This window comes from Mus musculus, chromosome 11 (genome assembly GCF_000001635.26).
Source record: "Mus musculus strain C57BL/6J chromosome 11, GRCm38.p6 C57BL/6J".
NCBI lineage: Eukaryota > Metazoa > Chordata > Mammalia > Rodentia > Muridae > Mus > Mus musculus.
In genome coordinates this window covers 35792268-35806926 of record NC_000077.6, presented here as the reverse complement: position 1 = coordinate 35806926, position 14659 = coordinate 35792268, and the positions used below count along the sequence as shown (strand labels likewise).

The 14659-nt window shown below is 47.8% G+C and overlaps 1 protein-coding gene and 1 pseudogene across 1 annotated transcript; both read left to right on the top strand.

Annotated features, from left to right (window-relative positions):
* Window positions 1–8042: 8042 nt before the first annotated feature.
* Window positions 8043–9547, top strand: Fbll1 (fibrillarin-like 1). The gene has a single exon (NM_001004147.3). It carries the CDS (start codon window positions 8493–8495, stop codon window positions 9435–9437), a length of 945 nt encoding a protein of 314 aa, NP_001004147.1. The 5' UTR covers window positions 8043–8492; the 3' UTR covers window positions 9438–9547.
* A 3916-nt stretch (window positions 9548–13463) lies between these two features.
* On the top strand, window positions 13464–14228 carry Gm51878 (annotated as a pseudogene).
* The last annotated feature ends 431 nt before the right edge of the window (window positions 14229–14659 follow it).

Here is a 14659-nt window from a genome sequence, read left to right as displayed (position 1 = left end):
TCAGCCACACTTGCTTTTGATATATACCAAATATATAAGGAAACCCTGCTAATTAAGGTCTTAATCTCCCATGACCATACAGCTCTTCTGAGCTTGGTGCAAATGGGGGACTCCCTTTACCAGCAGGGTTTCCCCTCCTCTGACCATGTCTTGGGAGCACAACCCCCCACACCCTCTACCTGGAGAAGGTCAAGTCGTCCTTGGCTAACCTACAAGTTCAACTTTCCCTTTCCCAGATAAGAACCTGCCCAGCGATAGCTAGGAATGCCTCCATACAAAACAGAATGCACAGAGCTTTAAACTGTAGCCAATCACTCCTTCCCATTCTCTCTCCAAGGTAGCTCTTGTCCACCCCAAATAAAGTGTATACATACATCCAAGTTCACCCCCAAATAAAGGTACTCTTACAAACTAAGATCATCTAAGAGGCTATTTTGTTAAAATCCTCAAAGAAGCCTTCCCCACCACCATCACCCATCCCAGCCAGACAGGATCCTGCAGACCCTACCCACTTCAGACAAATCTTCATTCTTCCAGCCTGGTGTGCAAAGGCTCCTGGACACCATGAGGGAGAAAAGGGCAGGGCAGGACCACAGCTAGCTCCTAACACCCATACCTTAGGGACTGGAATCAAGAGCCTTAGCTGCTCTCACTATATCTGGGGTTAAATTACCAGCACCCACATGGCAGCTCACAACTGGCTATACCTCTAGTTTCAGAGCATCTGATAGCCTCTTTTGGCATCAAGAACACAGACACATGCAGACAAAACACTCATATAAAGAAAAAAATAGAAGAAAATTCAGCCATATCCTTAAAAGACAGACTAACTCTTGAAGGGGGTAACATGGCTGGGGACTTTGGGTTTAACTCGTTGTTCATTTACCATTCTAAAAACCTTTGTAATGAGTAAAAGGAGTGAGGCAGCCTAGATGCAGCACACTTGTTCACAGTGGGGTTGCTGGGTACCTTAAGCTCAGCATGCAGACCTACCACTCAGGAAAAGTGATTGCTTTCAGCCAATAGTAATACTTCCTTACAACGCAGCTGCTCATTCAAGAGTCTCAGTGAAGGCACACAACAGTAAGGTTTGCCATTCATTCATTCATTCTTTCATTCATTCATTCATGTATGCTAGGATCAAACAGTGCTGTTTTGATTTCCACATCTTAGTGACTTCTCTAATGCATCTGGGATAATGTCAGCAGGAAACCTGGAAGGATTCGCTGTTCTGTTCAAAATCATTAAGGATGTGGTTCACAGCAGTCAGAAACAGCAGTTACTGAGAAGCACAAGATGTGGGGGGTGGGGGTGGGGGCGCCACCACGGACTATCAGGGACATTGGACAGAAGAATCTGAGCCTGAATGACCAATCACACTTTAATGCTGAACAGTTGCTGTTTAAGAATAGTTTTTGCGATGGAGTCGGCCAGCGAGGACACTGGGCAGCAGCAAGGATTGTGAGCCTTGACTACAGCTTTGAAGGAAGTTCTGTTGTGGGTAAAATTCTGTTACACGGGCATTGCATGCTCCAGCAGAATTGCGTGTGGGGCAGCAACCTGGCCTCATATTCAGAAACAGCACTCTCGGGTGACTATGAGCGTTTTTAGCAATATACTATTTTTTGTGAGGGTGTTTGTTAGGCATACTGCTGTTGCACACACACTAAACTGCAGAGCGATGCAAACATAACTTCTTTTAAGATTTATTTATTGATCGATTTTATGTCTATGAGTACATTGTCTTCAGACACCAGAAGAGGGCAACCATTACAGATAGTTGGGAGCTACCATGTGGTTGCTGGGAACTGAACCCAGGACCTCTGGAAGAGCAGTCAGTGCTCTTAACCACTGAGCCATCTCTCCAGCCCCAAGCATAAATGCACAGAGAAAATAGCAATGTGCTGTCTCTGTATTGTAATGTTTGCGTTTTATTTTTGGTTTTTGAGACAGGGTTTCCCTTTGTAGCCCTGGCTAACCTGGAACTCACTATAAAGTCCAAGCTGGCCTAGAACTCAGAAATCCACTTGCCTCTGCCTCACAAATGCTGAGATTAATAGCAGGCACCACTATGCCTGGCTGTAAAAAAGCAAAAAAACAAAACAAAACAAAAAAACAAACAAAAAACTAAGGAACTCCAAGATTGTATCATTACATGTAAACAGACCAGTAAGTACTTAAGACTCAGTATTAATATAAAAATGTGATCTCACAGTAGATCTACATGACAAAACATTAAATAGTGCTCACAAAAATTCACAAAGGTTTTTGAAAGAGGAATTTCTCACCAGGAATAGGCCCAGTGTCAAATGAATTCCCTGAGGGAACTCTCCAAACATCTAAGAACTAGCCTCATGGACCAATGGCTCAATGGCAGAGGGCTTGACTAATTATGCATATCGATCGCCTAGAGTACAATCCCCAGCACAACACAGCAACACACACACAGGGGGATAAAGAGGTCACATAACAACTCAATTCTGAAGCCTGTTAGTACCTTGGTATTAAAGCCCAAAGCATCAAAACAAGAAAAGACTATCCACCATAAATATTCACTGGGAACTTCACAGAGGAAGGGCATTAAGACTTAAGAGTCTAGGATAGGGAGGGGTGCTATGCAACATCGCTGTCTGGGAATGGCAAGGCTGTTAAACCATGAACACAGCAGCTGGGCAAACCTGCACAAGACCTACTTTATTCAGCCATGGATGGAAGAAAGACTCCTGAGACCCACGCCTCCCTGAGCAATACTGTCAGTTAATAAGGGATGACGAGCTCTGTGGTGGCTTGGTCACTGGTAAGTTGTCCATGCCCAGATAAGCAATGCTAACTAAACTCAATGGATGAAGAAAGATAAAAGCAACAAGGGCACTGGTTGGGAAGAAAGGGGAAAATACAGTTGGAAGCCTCAACAACAGACTAGGTTGAGAAGGATTTCTGACATTGAAGATGAATCTTTTGAAATACACTGGTCATTCTTTTATCCAAGTACTTGGGAAGTAGAGGCAGGAGAATCTCTGAGTTCAAGCCCAGCCTGGTCTATCTACAGAGTGAGTTCCAGGAGAGCCAGGGCTACATGGCTGAGGTGGGGGTGGAGAGGGAACTAAAAGTATGAAACTTTAAGGAAAATTAAGTGTAAATCTCTGTGAGTTTAGATTAGGGATTTATTTATTTGTTTGTTTGTTTATTATATGTAAGTACACTGTAGCTGTCTTCAGATACTGCAGAAGAGGGCATTAGATCCCATTACAGATAGTTGTGAGCCACCATGGTTGCTGGGATTTGAACTCAGGACCTTTGGAAGAACAATCAGTGCTCTTAACCACTGAGCCATCTCTCCAGCCCTAGATTAGGTTTCTTAATATGATGCCAAGAAAGAAAAAAAAAGAGATTTCATTAAAATTTAAAATTTTGTAAGTCAAAGGAATTTATAGTATCAAAAACTAAAAACAAAAAACAAAAAAAAACAACAACAACAACAAAAAAAAAGCCACATAACGGGAGGGGATATGTGTATAGCATACCTGGCAGCAATCATTACGGACTCTATCCAACTCAGAAAAGATGCAAATAACTTCATTAAGATAGGAAAGGGCAAGGGCTGTCGAGATGGCTCTGTGGTTAAGAGCACTGACTACTTTTCTGAAGGTCCTGAGTTCAAATCCCAGCAACCACATGGTGGCTCACAACCATCCAGCATGAGATCTGGCGCCCTCTTCTGGGGTGTCTGAGGACAGCTACAGTGTACTTACATATAATAAATAAATCTTTGAGAGAGAGAGAGAGAGAGAGAGAGAGAGAGAGAGAGAGAGAGAGAGAGAGAGAGAATTCAGGTGCTGGCATGGGCTCCTCTCCTTAAAAAAAAAAAAAATAGTACACGCCTTTAATCCCAGCACTTGGGAGGCAGAGGTAGGCAGATTTCTGATTTCGAGGCCAGCCTGGTCTACAGAGTGAGTTTCAGGACAGCCAGGAACAGGAACAAAGAGGTCCCACCACACAGAGAAGCTAGCCTCAGACCAGCAGTTCCCTGGTAGGGGCAGTGGATACAAAACCATATCTAATAGAACGCCCCAGGAAACCTGGACAATCCTACCCTAGAACAAGCTGCAGCCCTCATGAGCCTCAAATCCAGGCGCAGGTTTTGGTGAGACAGGTTAGAGTAGTAATAGAGAGAAATCCCGTTTTGGCAAAGCATCATCTTGAAAGAGCATCCATTGCTAGGGATGGTGGTGCACACCTTCAATCCCAGCACTCAGAGACAGAGGCAGGCAGATTACTGAGTTCAAGGCCAGCCTGGTCTACTGAGCAAGTACCAGGACAGCCAGGGCTGTTTATTTATTTCTTGAAAAACCAAAAAGAGAAAGGGGAGGGGAGGGGAGAGGGGAGAGGGGAGGGGAGGGGAGGGGAGGGGAACGAAGGGAAGGGAACCATCTACTGTGACCAGGGTTCCAGGGCATGTACCCAGAGGACTTCAGACAGGCATGCAGACAGACAGACAGACCATCTACTGTGACCAGGGTTCCAGGGGATGTACCCAGAGGACTTCAGACAGGCAGGCAGGCAGACAGACAGACAGACAGACAGACAGACAGACAGACAGACCATCTACTATGACCAGGGTTCCAGACATGTACCCAGAGGACTTCAGACAGGCAGGCAGACAGACAGACAGACAGACCATCTACTGTGACCAGGGTTCCAGGGCATGTAGCTATCTTCAGACACAGCAGAAGAGGGCGTCAGATCTCATTACAGATGGTTGTGAGCCACCATGTGGTTGCTGGGATTTGAACTCAGGACCTTTGGAAGAGCAGTCAGTGCTCTTAACCGCCATCTCTCCAGTCCTTAATCCGGTTTCTTATATTGTGGTGACCCCTCCAACCATAAAATTATCTTGTTGTTACTTCATAACTATAGTTTTGCTCCTGTTATGAATCATAATGTAAATATATAATACGCAGGATATCTGATAGGCAAGCCCTGTGGAGACTGCAACCCACATGTTGAGAACTGCTGTCAAATCATCAACTAATTCTTTTTTATTATCATTAATTTTTGTTTGTTTGTTTGTTTGTTTGAGACAGGGTTTCTCTTTGTAGTCCTGGCTGTCCTAAAACTCACTCTGTAGATAAGGCTGGCCTTAAACTCAGAGATCTGCCTGCCTCTGTCTCCCAAGTGCTGAGATGAAAGGTGTGTGCCACCATCAGGCTATAATTCCTTTTTAAGAAAATTATTAGTTGTGTATAAGTTGCTTGGGTTGAGTTTCTGGCACGAACTGTTGATGCTGTGCTCTAAATTCTCAGGTCCGCTTCTGATTTCAGTCGCAGTGGGGCTGAAAAGCTACTGTAATGAAGGCAGCCTCCCGTTTCCCATGCCTCAAGGTCACTGCATCACCCTGGAGCTTGCTGAAGCATGAATAACAATGGGAAACCATTCCCAACATTAGTGGAAGGGCAAATTAAATGGTGGATTCACTTCCCAGCCCCAAAGCCAAAAGCACATCATTTCTTTCCTTTTTGGTTTTTGTTTTCGAGAAGGGTTTCTCTGTGTAGCCTTGGCTGTCCTGGACTTCTCTGTAAACCAGGCTAGCCTTGAACTCTTAGAGACCCACCTGCCTCTGCTTCCTGAATGCTGGGATTAAAGGTGTGCTCCCCCGCTGCCTGGCTATCAACACATCATTTCTTTGGATACTTTGCACACCATTCTTAAGACAACCCGTCGCACCTCCAGCACCCACAGTGTTCCTCCTCCTCCTCCTCCTCCTCCTCCTCCTCTTCAAGATTTATTTATTTATTTATATATTTTACGTACGTGAGTACACTGTTGCTGTCTTCAGCCATACCAGAAGAGGGCATCTGATGCTCATTACAGATGGTTGTGAATCACCATGTGGTTGCTGAGAATTGAACTCAGGACCTCTGGAAGAGCAGTCAGTTCTCTTAACCACTGAGCCATTTCGCCAGCCTGTTTCTCTGCTTCTTAATGTCCTCTCTAGCTGCCCTGTCCTCATTCTCCTAGCTCTATCTGTGATCTTGACATCACCTCTGTACTGGCTAGTTTTGTGTCAACTTGACACAGCTGGAGTTACCACAGAGAAAGGAGCTTCAGTTGAGGAAATGCCTCCATGAGATCCAACTGTAAGGCATTTTCTCAATTAGTGATCAAGGGGAAAGGTCCCTTGTGGGTGGGACCATCTCTGGGCTGGTAGTCTTGGGTTCTATAAGAGAGCAGGCTGAGCAAGCCAGGGGAGGCAAGCCAGTAAACAACATCCCTCCATGGCCTCTGCATCAGCTCCTGCTTCCTGACCTGCTTGAGTTCCAGTCCTGACTTCCTTGGTGATAAACAGCAGTATGGAATTGTAAACTGAATAAACCCTTTCCTCCCCAACTTGTTTCTTGGTCATAATGTTTGTGCAGGAATAGAAACCTTGACTAAGACAACCTCCATCAGGACGCATATGAAACACACACACACAAATAAATAGTTTTTCATGCAAAATGGATGCTGGCAAATCTGAAATCATCAAAACCAACACCCTTCTTCAAAAGTTGTTGGATAAGAAGCACTAATGTTCCGGGTTAAATGCTATTAGGTAGCATAATTCTCTCTTCCTTGGAGAAGAGCAGCCTTTTAATTTATACAGGGCTTCAACTGATCAAATGAAACTTACCCACACAATGCAGGACAATCTGTTTTACTTGACAAATGTAAATGATAACCTCATCCAATCACTGCCCAGAAACAACCAGAATAATATTTGATTAAGTATCTGAGCATCCCATGGCCAATTCAAATATATGCAAAAACTAGTCATTACAAGGTCTGATTGGTGGAAACACAACCAAGACAGCAAATGTAACTCATTTTAGAGAATACTCTTCAAATTGTAATTAGAGTGTTTCCCACGAACAAGCTATCACAGGAATCCTGCATTTCTTCCTCTGCCACCTTCTCTATATCCTCATGCAGACTTGTGGCCCTCATCAAGAAAGTCTTATAATACTCAGGGGTGAACAGCCCTGCCATTGCTGTCTGTGGATGTGAGACAGGAGAGGAGATTAATGTGTGCACATATGGGGAGTTAATATCCTCTCCCTGTGTCATGTTCTAGTTCTTAGGTGCATTCCACTGAAGAAATATAGTTTTTAGCTTGGCTAATGTGCACCAAAGCTATTTGCAAAAGCTTTTCCCTTCCCCCTGCTGCTTGAGGAATTTTCCCTTTCCCTGCCAATATAAGCAAGTTCAATAGTTCAATACCACCCGGGCCCTTCCCCATCTGAGAGGACTGACTAAGAGGTCATGATGACCACAGTTGACCAGAGCAAGATTAGCAGTTCTCAAAAATTAGCTATAACACAGATAACAGTCCTTGGAAATCCTGCCTCAGTTTGAATTCCACAATAAACCACATACTGTCCTAACCTTGCTGACGAAGTTTTCTGGCACATCAACAGCTGATCACTAAAATTAAAAATACACTATTGCTTTGCTAGCCAATAATGATATCACTGTGAGGTGCCCCCCTTTCAAAGATTATAAAAAAGATGTACTTTTGACAATCGGGGTTTACTCTCCCTGCGAGGCTGAGCAACGCCCCCCCCCCCCATGGTTTTATTCCACGCACGTTAGAATAAAAACCTCTTGTCATTGTTGCAGCGTTCTGCCGTCAAGCTGTGTGTTTCTGGGGGTCGCGTTCTCAACACTTGGGCCCTTGGGGGCCCAACACCATCTCCCTGGACTTGGCACTTAATTCCACTAACAGGGAGGTCAGACATGTGCTTAGATCAGCTACACAGAAGTCCAGCTTGGCCCCAAAGCCACCAATAGTGGTCAGAAGAGACGTGTTTGAGGTAGCTGTCCCTGGTGCTGACTGGACGCTAAAGCCTATGTAGGGACGTCTGGGTTTCTATCCGCGGTGCTGCCCATTTCTTCCTCCAGTTCCTCAAGGTTTGGATGAAAGAATGGTTTTTAAAGCACAGACGAAACATCGAAGTAATTTCCTTTTTTTTTTTTTTTCTGAAGTAAGTGCCATATGATTTAGGTTACACATAGGTTTCCTGCTGACACACGGGAGAGCAAGAAACTAAGAAACTCAAGGACTAGTGGATGCGCGCTTCCCATCTCTCTGCCACAGAGACGCTTGGCCACTGCGAGATCCAGGGAAAGAAGCTGGAGTCCCTGGGAAAGCAGAGAATAAATACCAGCAGACTCGAGAGAAGGCAAAGGGTTACAAGTGAGCAGGCTGTGTCTGCGCGCAGCTGGTGCAGGGGGGCTTCCGGGGCTACAGGGGCTACAAAACGGCTGTGATGCAATCACGCAAGTCACCGCGTCAAAGCGTGGATCCGGGGATGTGCGCACCGCGGCCCCCTGCATCCCGCTGCGGCTAATCCTGCGGGCAGCCGCCGCCAACAATTTGTCCCCATTCCGCAGCAACCGCCCGGGTCCCTCGCGATCCCCGACCACCGCGGCAGTTCCTGAGAGCTGCGGGGGCCATGAAACCCGCGGGCGGCCGCGGCGGCTGGGGCTGGGGTGGCGGCAAGGGAGGCAGCAAGGGAGGTGACACGGGCTCAGGGACCAAAGGCGGCTTCGGGGCACGCACACGCGGCTCCAGCGGCGGCGGCCGGGGCCGGGGACGAGGCGGCGGCGGGGGCGGCGGGGGCGGCGGCGGCGACAGGCAGCGACGCGGCGGTCCAGGCAAGAACAAGAACCGCCGCAAGAAGGGCATCACGGTGTCGGTGGAGCCGCATCGGCACGAGGGCGTGTTCATCTACCGCGGCGCGGAGGATGCTCTGGTCACACTGAACATGGTGCCTGGAGTCTCGGTGTACGGCGAGAAGCGCGTCACCGTGATGGAGAACGGGGAGAAACAGGAGTACCGCACGTGGAATCCCTTCCGCTCCAAATTGGCAGCGGCCATCCTGGGCGGCGTGGACCAGATCCACATCAAGCCCAAGTCCAAAGTGTTGTACCTGGGCGCCGCCTCCGGAACCACTGTCTCACACGTCTCCGACATCATCGGCCCCGACGGCCTGGTCTATGCGGTTGAATTCTCCCATCGCGCCGGCCGCGATCTGGTCAACGTGGCCAAGAAGCGCACCAACATCATCCCGGTGCTGGAAGATGCCCGGCACCCGCTCAAGTATCGCATGCTCATTGGCATGGTGGACGTGATCTTCGCCGATGTGGCCCAGCCAGATCAGTCGCGCATCGTGGCGCTTAACGCCCACACCTTTCTGCGCAACGGAGGCCACTTTCTCATTTCCATCAAGGCCAACTGCATCGACTCCACAGCGTCTGCCGAGGCCGTGTTTGCTTCTGAGGTGAGGAAGCTGCAACAGGAGAACTTGAAGCCACAGGAGCAGCTGACTCTGGAGCCCTACGAAAGGGACCACGCCGTCGTCGTCGGGGTCTATCGGCCCCCACCCAAGAGCAAGTAGCAGCAGCAGAAACCAGGGAAGGTGCCCCCGCGCTGCCACAAGACTGTGTCTTTGTGCCTGTCCTAGTGCGTTGTTTTTCTATTTAATAAAATAAACAATTCCCAAGTGTACAGTTGAGGCCAGAGTGGGTTTTGCAGCTGCACCAGTCGCTCTCCAGCCTTGGTGGCCTAATACAGAGGTATAGGGCCCCTTCAAGGAACAACATGGGAGTGGTGTCTATTCCAGTCACCCCAGGCCTGGTCTCCACAGGGTCCCATTTTTACACGTGTCTTTTAATCACAGGAACAAGGATAGGAGAGCCCGCTAGTGATCTTTAAAGTATTTCTTGGGGGAAATACGAAGGCACTGGGGTTTTTTTGTTTTGTTTTGTTTTGGGGGCGGGGGTGGGGGTGGTCAAGGCTGAGTCCAGGGAAGACTATTGGATGCTGACCTATTCAACCTGACTCAAAGCTAGGCTCTTCCCTGTGTGTCTGTTTTCTGAAATGCCATCTTCTTTTGTAGCCCTGGCCGAGCTTAATCCTCCTGCCTCTACTTCCGGAGTATGCAAGAAGTAGATGTAAACCAACTCAAACCCAGATTATCAGCCACAATGGTTTGTTTTGTTTTCTTCATTTTTCTGCAGTCCTTGTGACATTTAATCATCTCTCCAGCTCTACGGTGGCTTTGTTACAATTTCCATGTTCTTTGTGAAGCAGTGGGCTTCCCGAGGTGAATACCAGTTGCCCAGACTTACAGAGGAGGGAGAATCTTGTTGCCACCTTTTGGTATCCCTCGTGCTGTCTTGGCTCTGCCCTTTCCCACCTGACACGCACACAGAAGTAGGAATCTGAGGCCTCCTGTTCTCTCTCCTCCTCTCCTTGGGATCTTTCTAGGTTTCCATAACAGCAGCAGAAGGCAGGGAGACAGATGGGGTGCTGGGTCTGACATACCCAAGAGGGTATCACTAATGGTCTCCAGAACAACCAATAAAGAGACTTCCCTCTTGGAAGGGGATTCTGGACTCAGTAACATTGGATGCTGGCTCTCAGAACTAACCCATCCTAACCCTGGAAGGCCAAAGCAGAAAGTTTGAATTTTAGGTTAATCTGGACTGCATAATAAAATACGTCATAAGTAAAATTACAAATGAGTAGGAGAGCAAGCAATGGCCACAAAACTTTAGTACCCCCGCCTCAAAGCTCCAAGTGAATCTTAAACGCGCTCATTCACTCCCCCAAGCCCCAATGCCAAGGTCATCCACAAGTAATCTAGCAATGCAGCGTTTGGAGAGGGGTTTGACTTCTTCATGGTGAACTCAGGGTGGGGCTGGCAAGATGGCTCAGCAGGTGAAGGAGCTTGCTGCCAACCCTGATGACCCGAGTTCAATCTCCAGGACCCACATGGGAAGAGGTATAAACCAGCTCCCCCACGTTGTCCTCGGACCCCCAGAGCATGCACAGCACATGGGGATGCGCACACACATATACAATAACTTTTAAATGGAATGAAGACACCTAAATACGTGCTGAGGGAAAGATCTGGCGTGGTCTTCTTTGCTCCAGGGCATACCTCCTTGAACAGCAAAAGGATAAAATGACATGCCTCACCCGTACACCAAAACCCAGGGAAAGTCATAGGCAATTGAGAGAGCTGATGCTGCAAGAGAGAGGTCTCACATAAGACTTCTCCTATCACCCAAAAGGTTCACAGACAGAAATCAAGCCCCAGCAGTCCAGACTCCAAAACTGAATGTCATTTTCACTATGCTGGCCCAAGTTGCTTTACAAAGCAGTCTCTCCAATCCCACCATAATGACTGAGTGGCTGAGGTGAGATGTGGAGGCTGGAAATGGAGTCTCACGGAATAGGGGAGATGGTAGGAAAGAAAGGGCCTGCTGGGCTCCGCCTTCCTCTGAGCCAGCCCAGCCTCGATAATGAGCTCTGGAATCTTCCTTACAGCTGCACACTTCCTCCAGCATGGAGCATACAGCAGGGAACTCAGCAGTTTTTCTTATTCCAGGCAAACCGTTACCCTGGCTGCTTCTGAAGATGCTAGAAACGGAGCCTGTTAAGGATGAAGTGGCATGGAAATCTAAAGAACCCCCATGGATCTGATAGGGTGGCTTCTTCCTCAGAAAGCTGAGGCAGAATCACTTGAGCCTAGGAGTTCAAGGCTGGCTCGGGAAACACAGGGAGGAGACACTGTGACTAAAAAGAAAGCAACCCCAACAAATTTCAGATGGACATGGTTCCCCATGGATGGTGGGATTATAGCAGGGAGGCTGGAGCCTGGTTTTGGAGGAGGGCAGGGAAAATATGAGACTAACTCCAGTGGGAGGTAATCCTAAGGCATACTAGAGGTAAAGAGACACTGGGTTCCAGATTTATTCAGAGCCAGAAACCCCAGCAATTATCTACTTGGTTTGAGCGTTAAATGACCCCCATATTATGTGAATGCTTGGTCCCAGCAGCACTGTATGGGGAGACGATCCAACCTTGTTAGAGGAAGTACATCACTGCAGACAAGCTTTGAGAGTTCATGATCTAACCCCGCATGGTGCCCACTTTCTTTACTTTGTTTGTAGGTTCCCTACCCTGGCTACCTGTTGCCAGGCCTCTCCCTCCTATCCTACCCCATCCCTCTAGAACTGTAAGACAGAATAAACGCCTGCATGTAGATAGACATTTTTTGGTTATGGTGTTTCTAACCCAGCAACAGCAGAAGTGAATACAAGTTTTGCCTGAAATAATACACAGACCTGGTGGCTTAAACAATGGCCTATTTGATTAGTTTTGAGGGCTACAAGTCCAGGTGTAGCCTTTGTTGCATCTGGCTTCTGAGGAGGGTTCTTCCCAGATAAAGTTGGGTAACCTTACTGGTTTTCAAAGAAAGAGAGCTCTTTAGTGTTTCTTCCTTCTCTTCCTACAGGACTCAAGCCCCGGCCTCATGACTTCGATGGTCTGTTACTGCCTCCTTGAAACTCTCTATATAGTTACTTCTGGAGCTAGGCTTTCAACTTACAGTTTAGAGGGAATGCATTTTATTATGTAATTCTAGAAATAGAATGATAAAATGACATCCTTACTGAACTGTGAGAATTGGCTGAGGAGACCGGGTCCATTGAGGAACTGGGGGAACGGATGGTGCTGTGCGTAGGCCCTTCATCTTTTTATCCTCTCAACAGAAGATGAGATCAATAAGACAGAAGAGAAGCAGAGCTCAAAAAGCTGGGTGGTTCTAAGGGAGGGGGAGGGGGAAGGGAGAGAGAGACAGAGAGAGTGTGAGAAAGAGACAGAGAGAGAGAGACAGAGAGGGGGAGAGAGAGGGAGAGAGAGAGAGGAAGAGACAGAGAGAGGGAGAGACAGAGTGTGAGAGAGAGACAGAGAGAGTGAGAGTGTGAGAGACACACAGAGAGAGACAGAGAGAGAGGGAGAGAGAGACACAGAGAGAGAGAGACAGACAGAGAGAGAGAGAGCACCAGAAGTTGCCTTGAGTGTAAGAGAACTTAGTTTAGCATGGTTTCTGGTCCAAACTTAACTAGATGGAAGTTGCAAAGTTTCAGAGAATAAGTTGCACTTCAAGAGCCACATCCATGAAACAAGTCCAGGTCCATAGACTCCGGTTACTTCGAGGCTTTATGTCTGACACTTGGTCAAGAGACATCATGCTTTGGCGTGGCCCTCACAGTGATGGTTTGCACGACCCTTTCAGCATCTGCCACCAGTCTCACTGCCAGTAATGGCGACACACTCCTTTAATCTTAGGACCTGGGAGGTAGAGGCTGATTTCCGGACAGCCAGGACTACAGAGAATCCGCAACTGCTTATCACCCACAATTCCCTCTTCTTTCTCTCTCCACCAGCTGAGCAAGATGCTCGCCAGGCAGTGATGGCACACGCCTTTAATCCCAACACTTGGGAGGCAGAGGCAGGCGGATTTCTGAGTTCGAGGCTAGCCTGGTCTACAAAGTGAGTTCCAGGACAGCCAAGGCTACAGAGAAACCCTGTCTCCAAAAACCAAAAAAAAAAAAAAAAAAAAAAAAGCAAGATGCCCAAAGGAAAGAAGGCCAAGGGGAAGAAGGTGGCCTCGGCCCCTGCCATCATCAAGAAACAGAAGGCCAAAAAGGTAGTCAATCCTTTGAAAAAAGGCCCAAGAACTTTGGCATTGGGAAGGACATTCAGCCCAAAAGAGATCTAACACGCTTTGTTAAATAGTCCCACTACATCAGGCTGCAGCGGCAAAGAGCCATCCTCTATAAGTGGCTCAAAGTACCTCCTGCCATTAACCAGTTCAGGCCCTAGACAAGCAAACAGCTACTCAGCTGCTTAAGCTTGCCCACAAGTACAGACCAGAGACAAAGCAAGAGAAGAAGCAAAGGCTGCTGGCCTGTGCTGAGAAGAAAGCTGCAGGCAAAGGGGATGTCCCAACTAAGAGGCCACCTGTCCTCCGAGCAGGAGTTAATACAGTCACCACCTTGGTGGAGAAGAAGGCTCAGCTGGTGACTGCCCATGACATAGATCCTATTGAGCTGGTGGTTTTCCTGTCTGCCCTATGTCGAAAGATGGGGGTGCCCTACTGCACCATCAACGGAAGGCCAGGCTGGGGCACCTGGTCGACAGGAAGACATGCACCACTGTTGCCTTCACACAGGTTAACTCGGAAGACAAGGGTGCTCTGGCTAAGCTGGTGGAAGCTATGAGGACCAATTACAATGACAGATATGATGAGATCTGCCAAAGGAGGAGCAGAACTGCACATAACCTGCCAGATTGCTCCATTTTTATCAAGTACTTCTAAAAATCAGTGGCCCCCAAACCTCCCGCACTTTGAAAATGTTTCCCAGGCGCTTTCCTTCTGGAAGTCTGGAAATTAGTTTAAACAGGGAGAGGTAGTACAGGGAAGTTAGAAGCGGCTCAGTTGTGGAGTGGGAGGGGTGGTTCAGCAGCTAAGGTTTGATTCTGCTGGCTGGCTGCTCTCCCAAGGTCTTTGATTCCCAGCACCCACGGGGTAGCTCACAATCATCTGTAACTCCAGCCCCCGTGGATCCACCCAGGGAACACCCTCTTCTAGCCAACTCAGACACTGGGCACACACCCATGGTGCACAGAGAAAGTGGGTAATCACAGCTACCAAATGAATCCTCAAACAGGCTAGGACACTCAAAACCCAAAGAAATATTAAAAGTGAAATTTACAAAGCTTAGTATGGACCTGGTCAATAGATTGCAGGTGCCAAACCATACA

Excerpts from the sequence above, each read along its gene's own strand:
- Fbll1 (NM_001004147.3), top strand. The coding sequence starts at position 8,493 with ATGAAACCCGCGGGCGGCCGCGGCGGCTGGGGCTGGGGTGGCGGCAAG.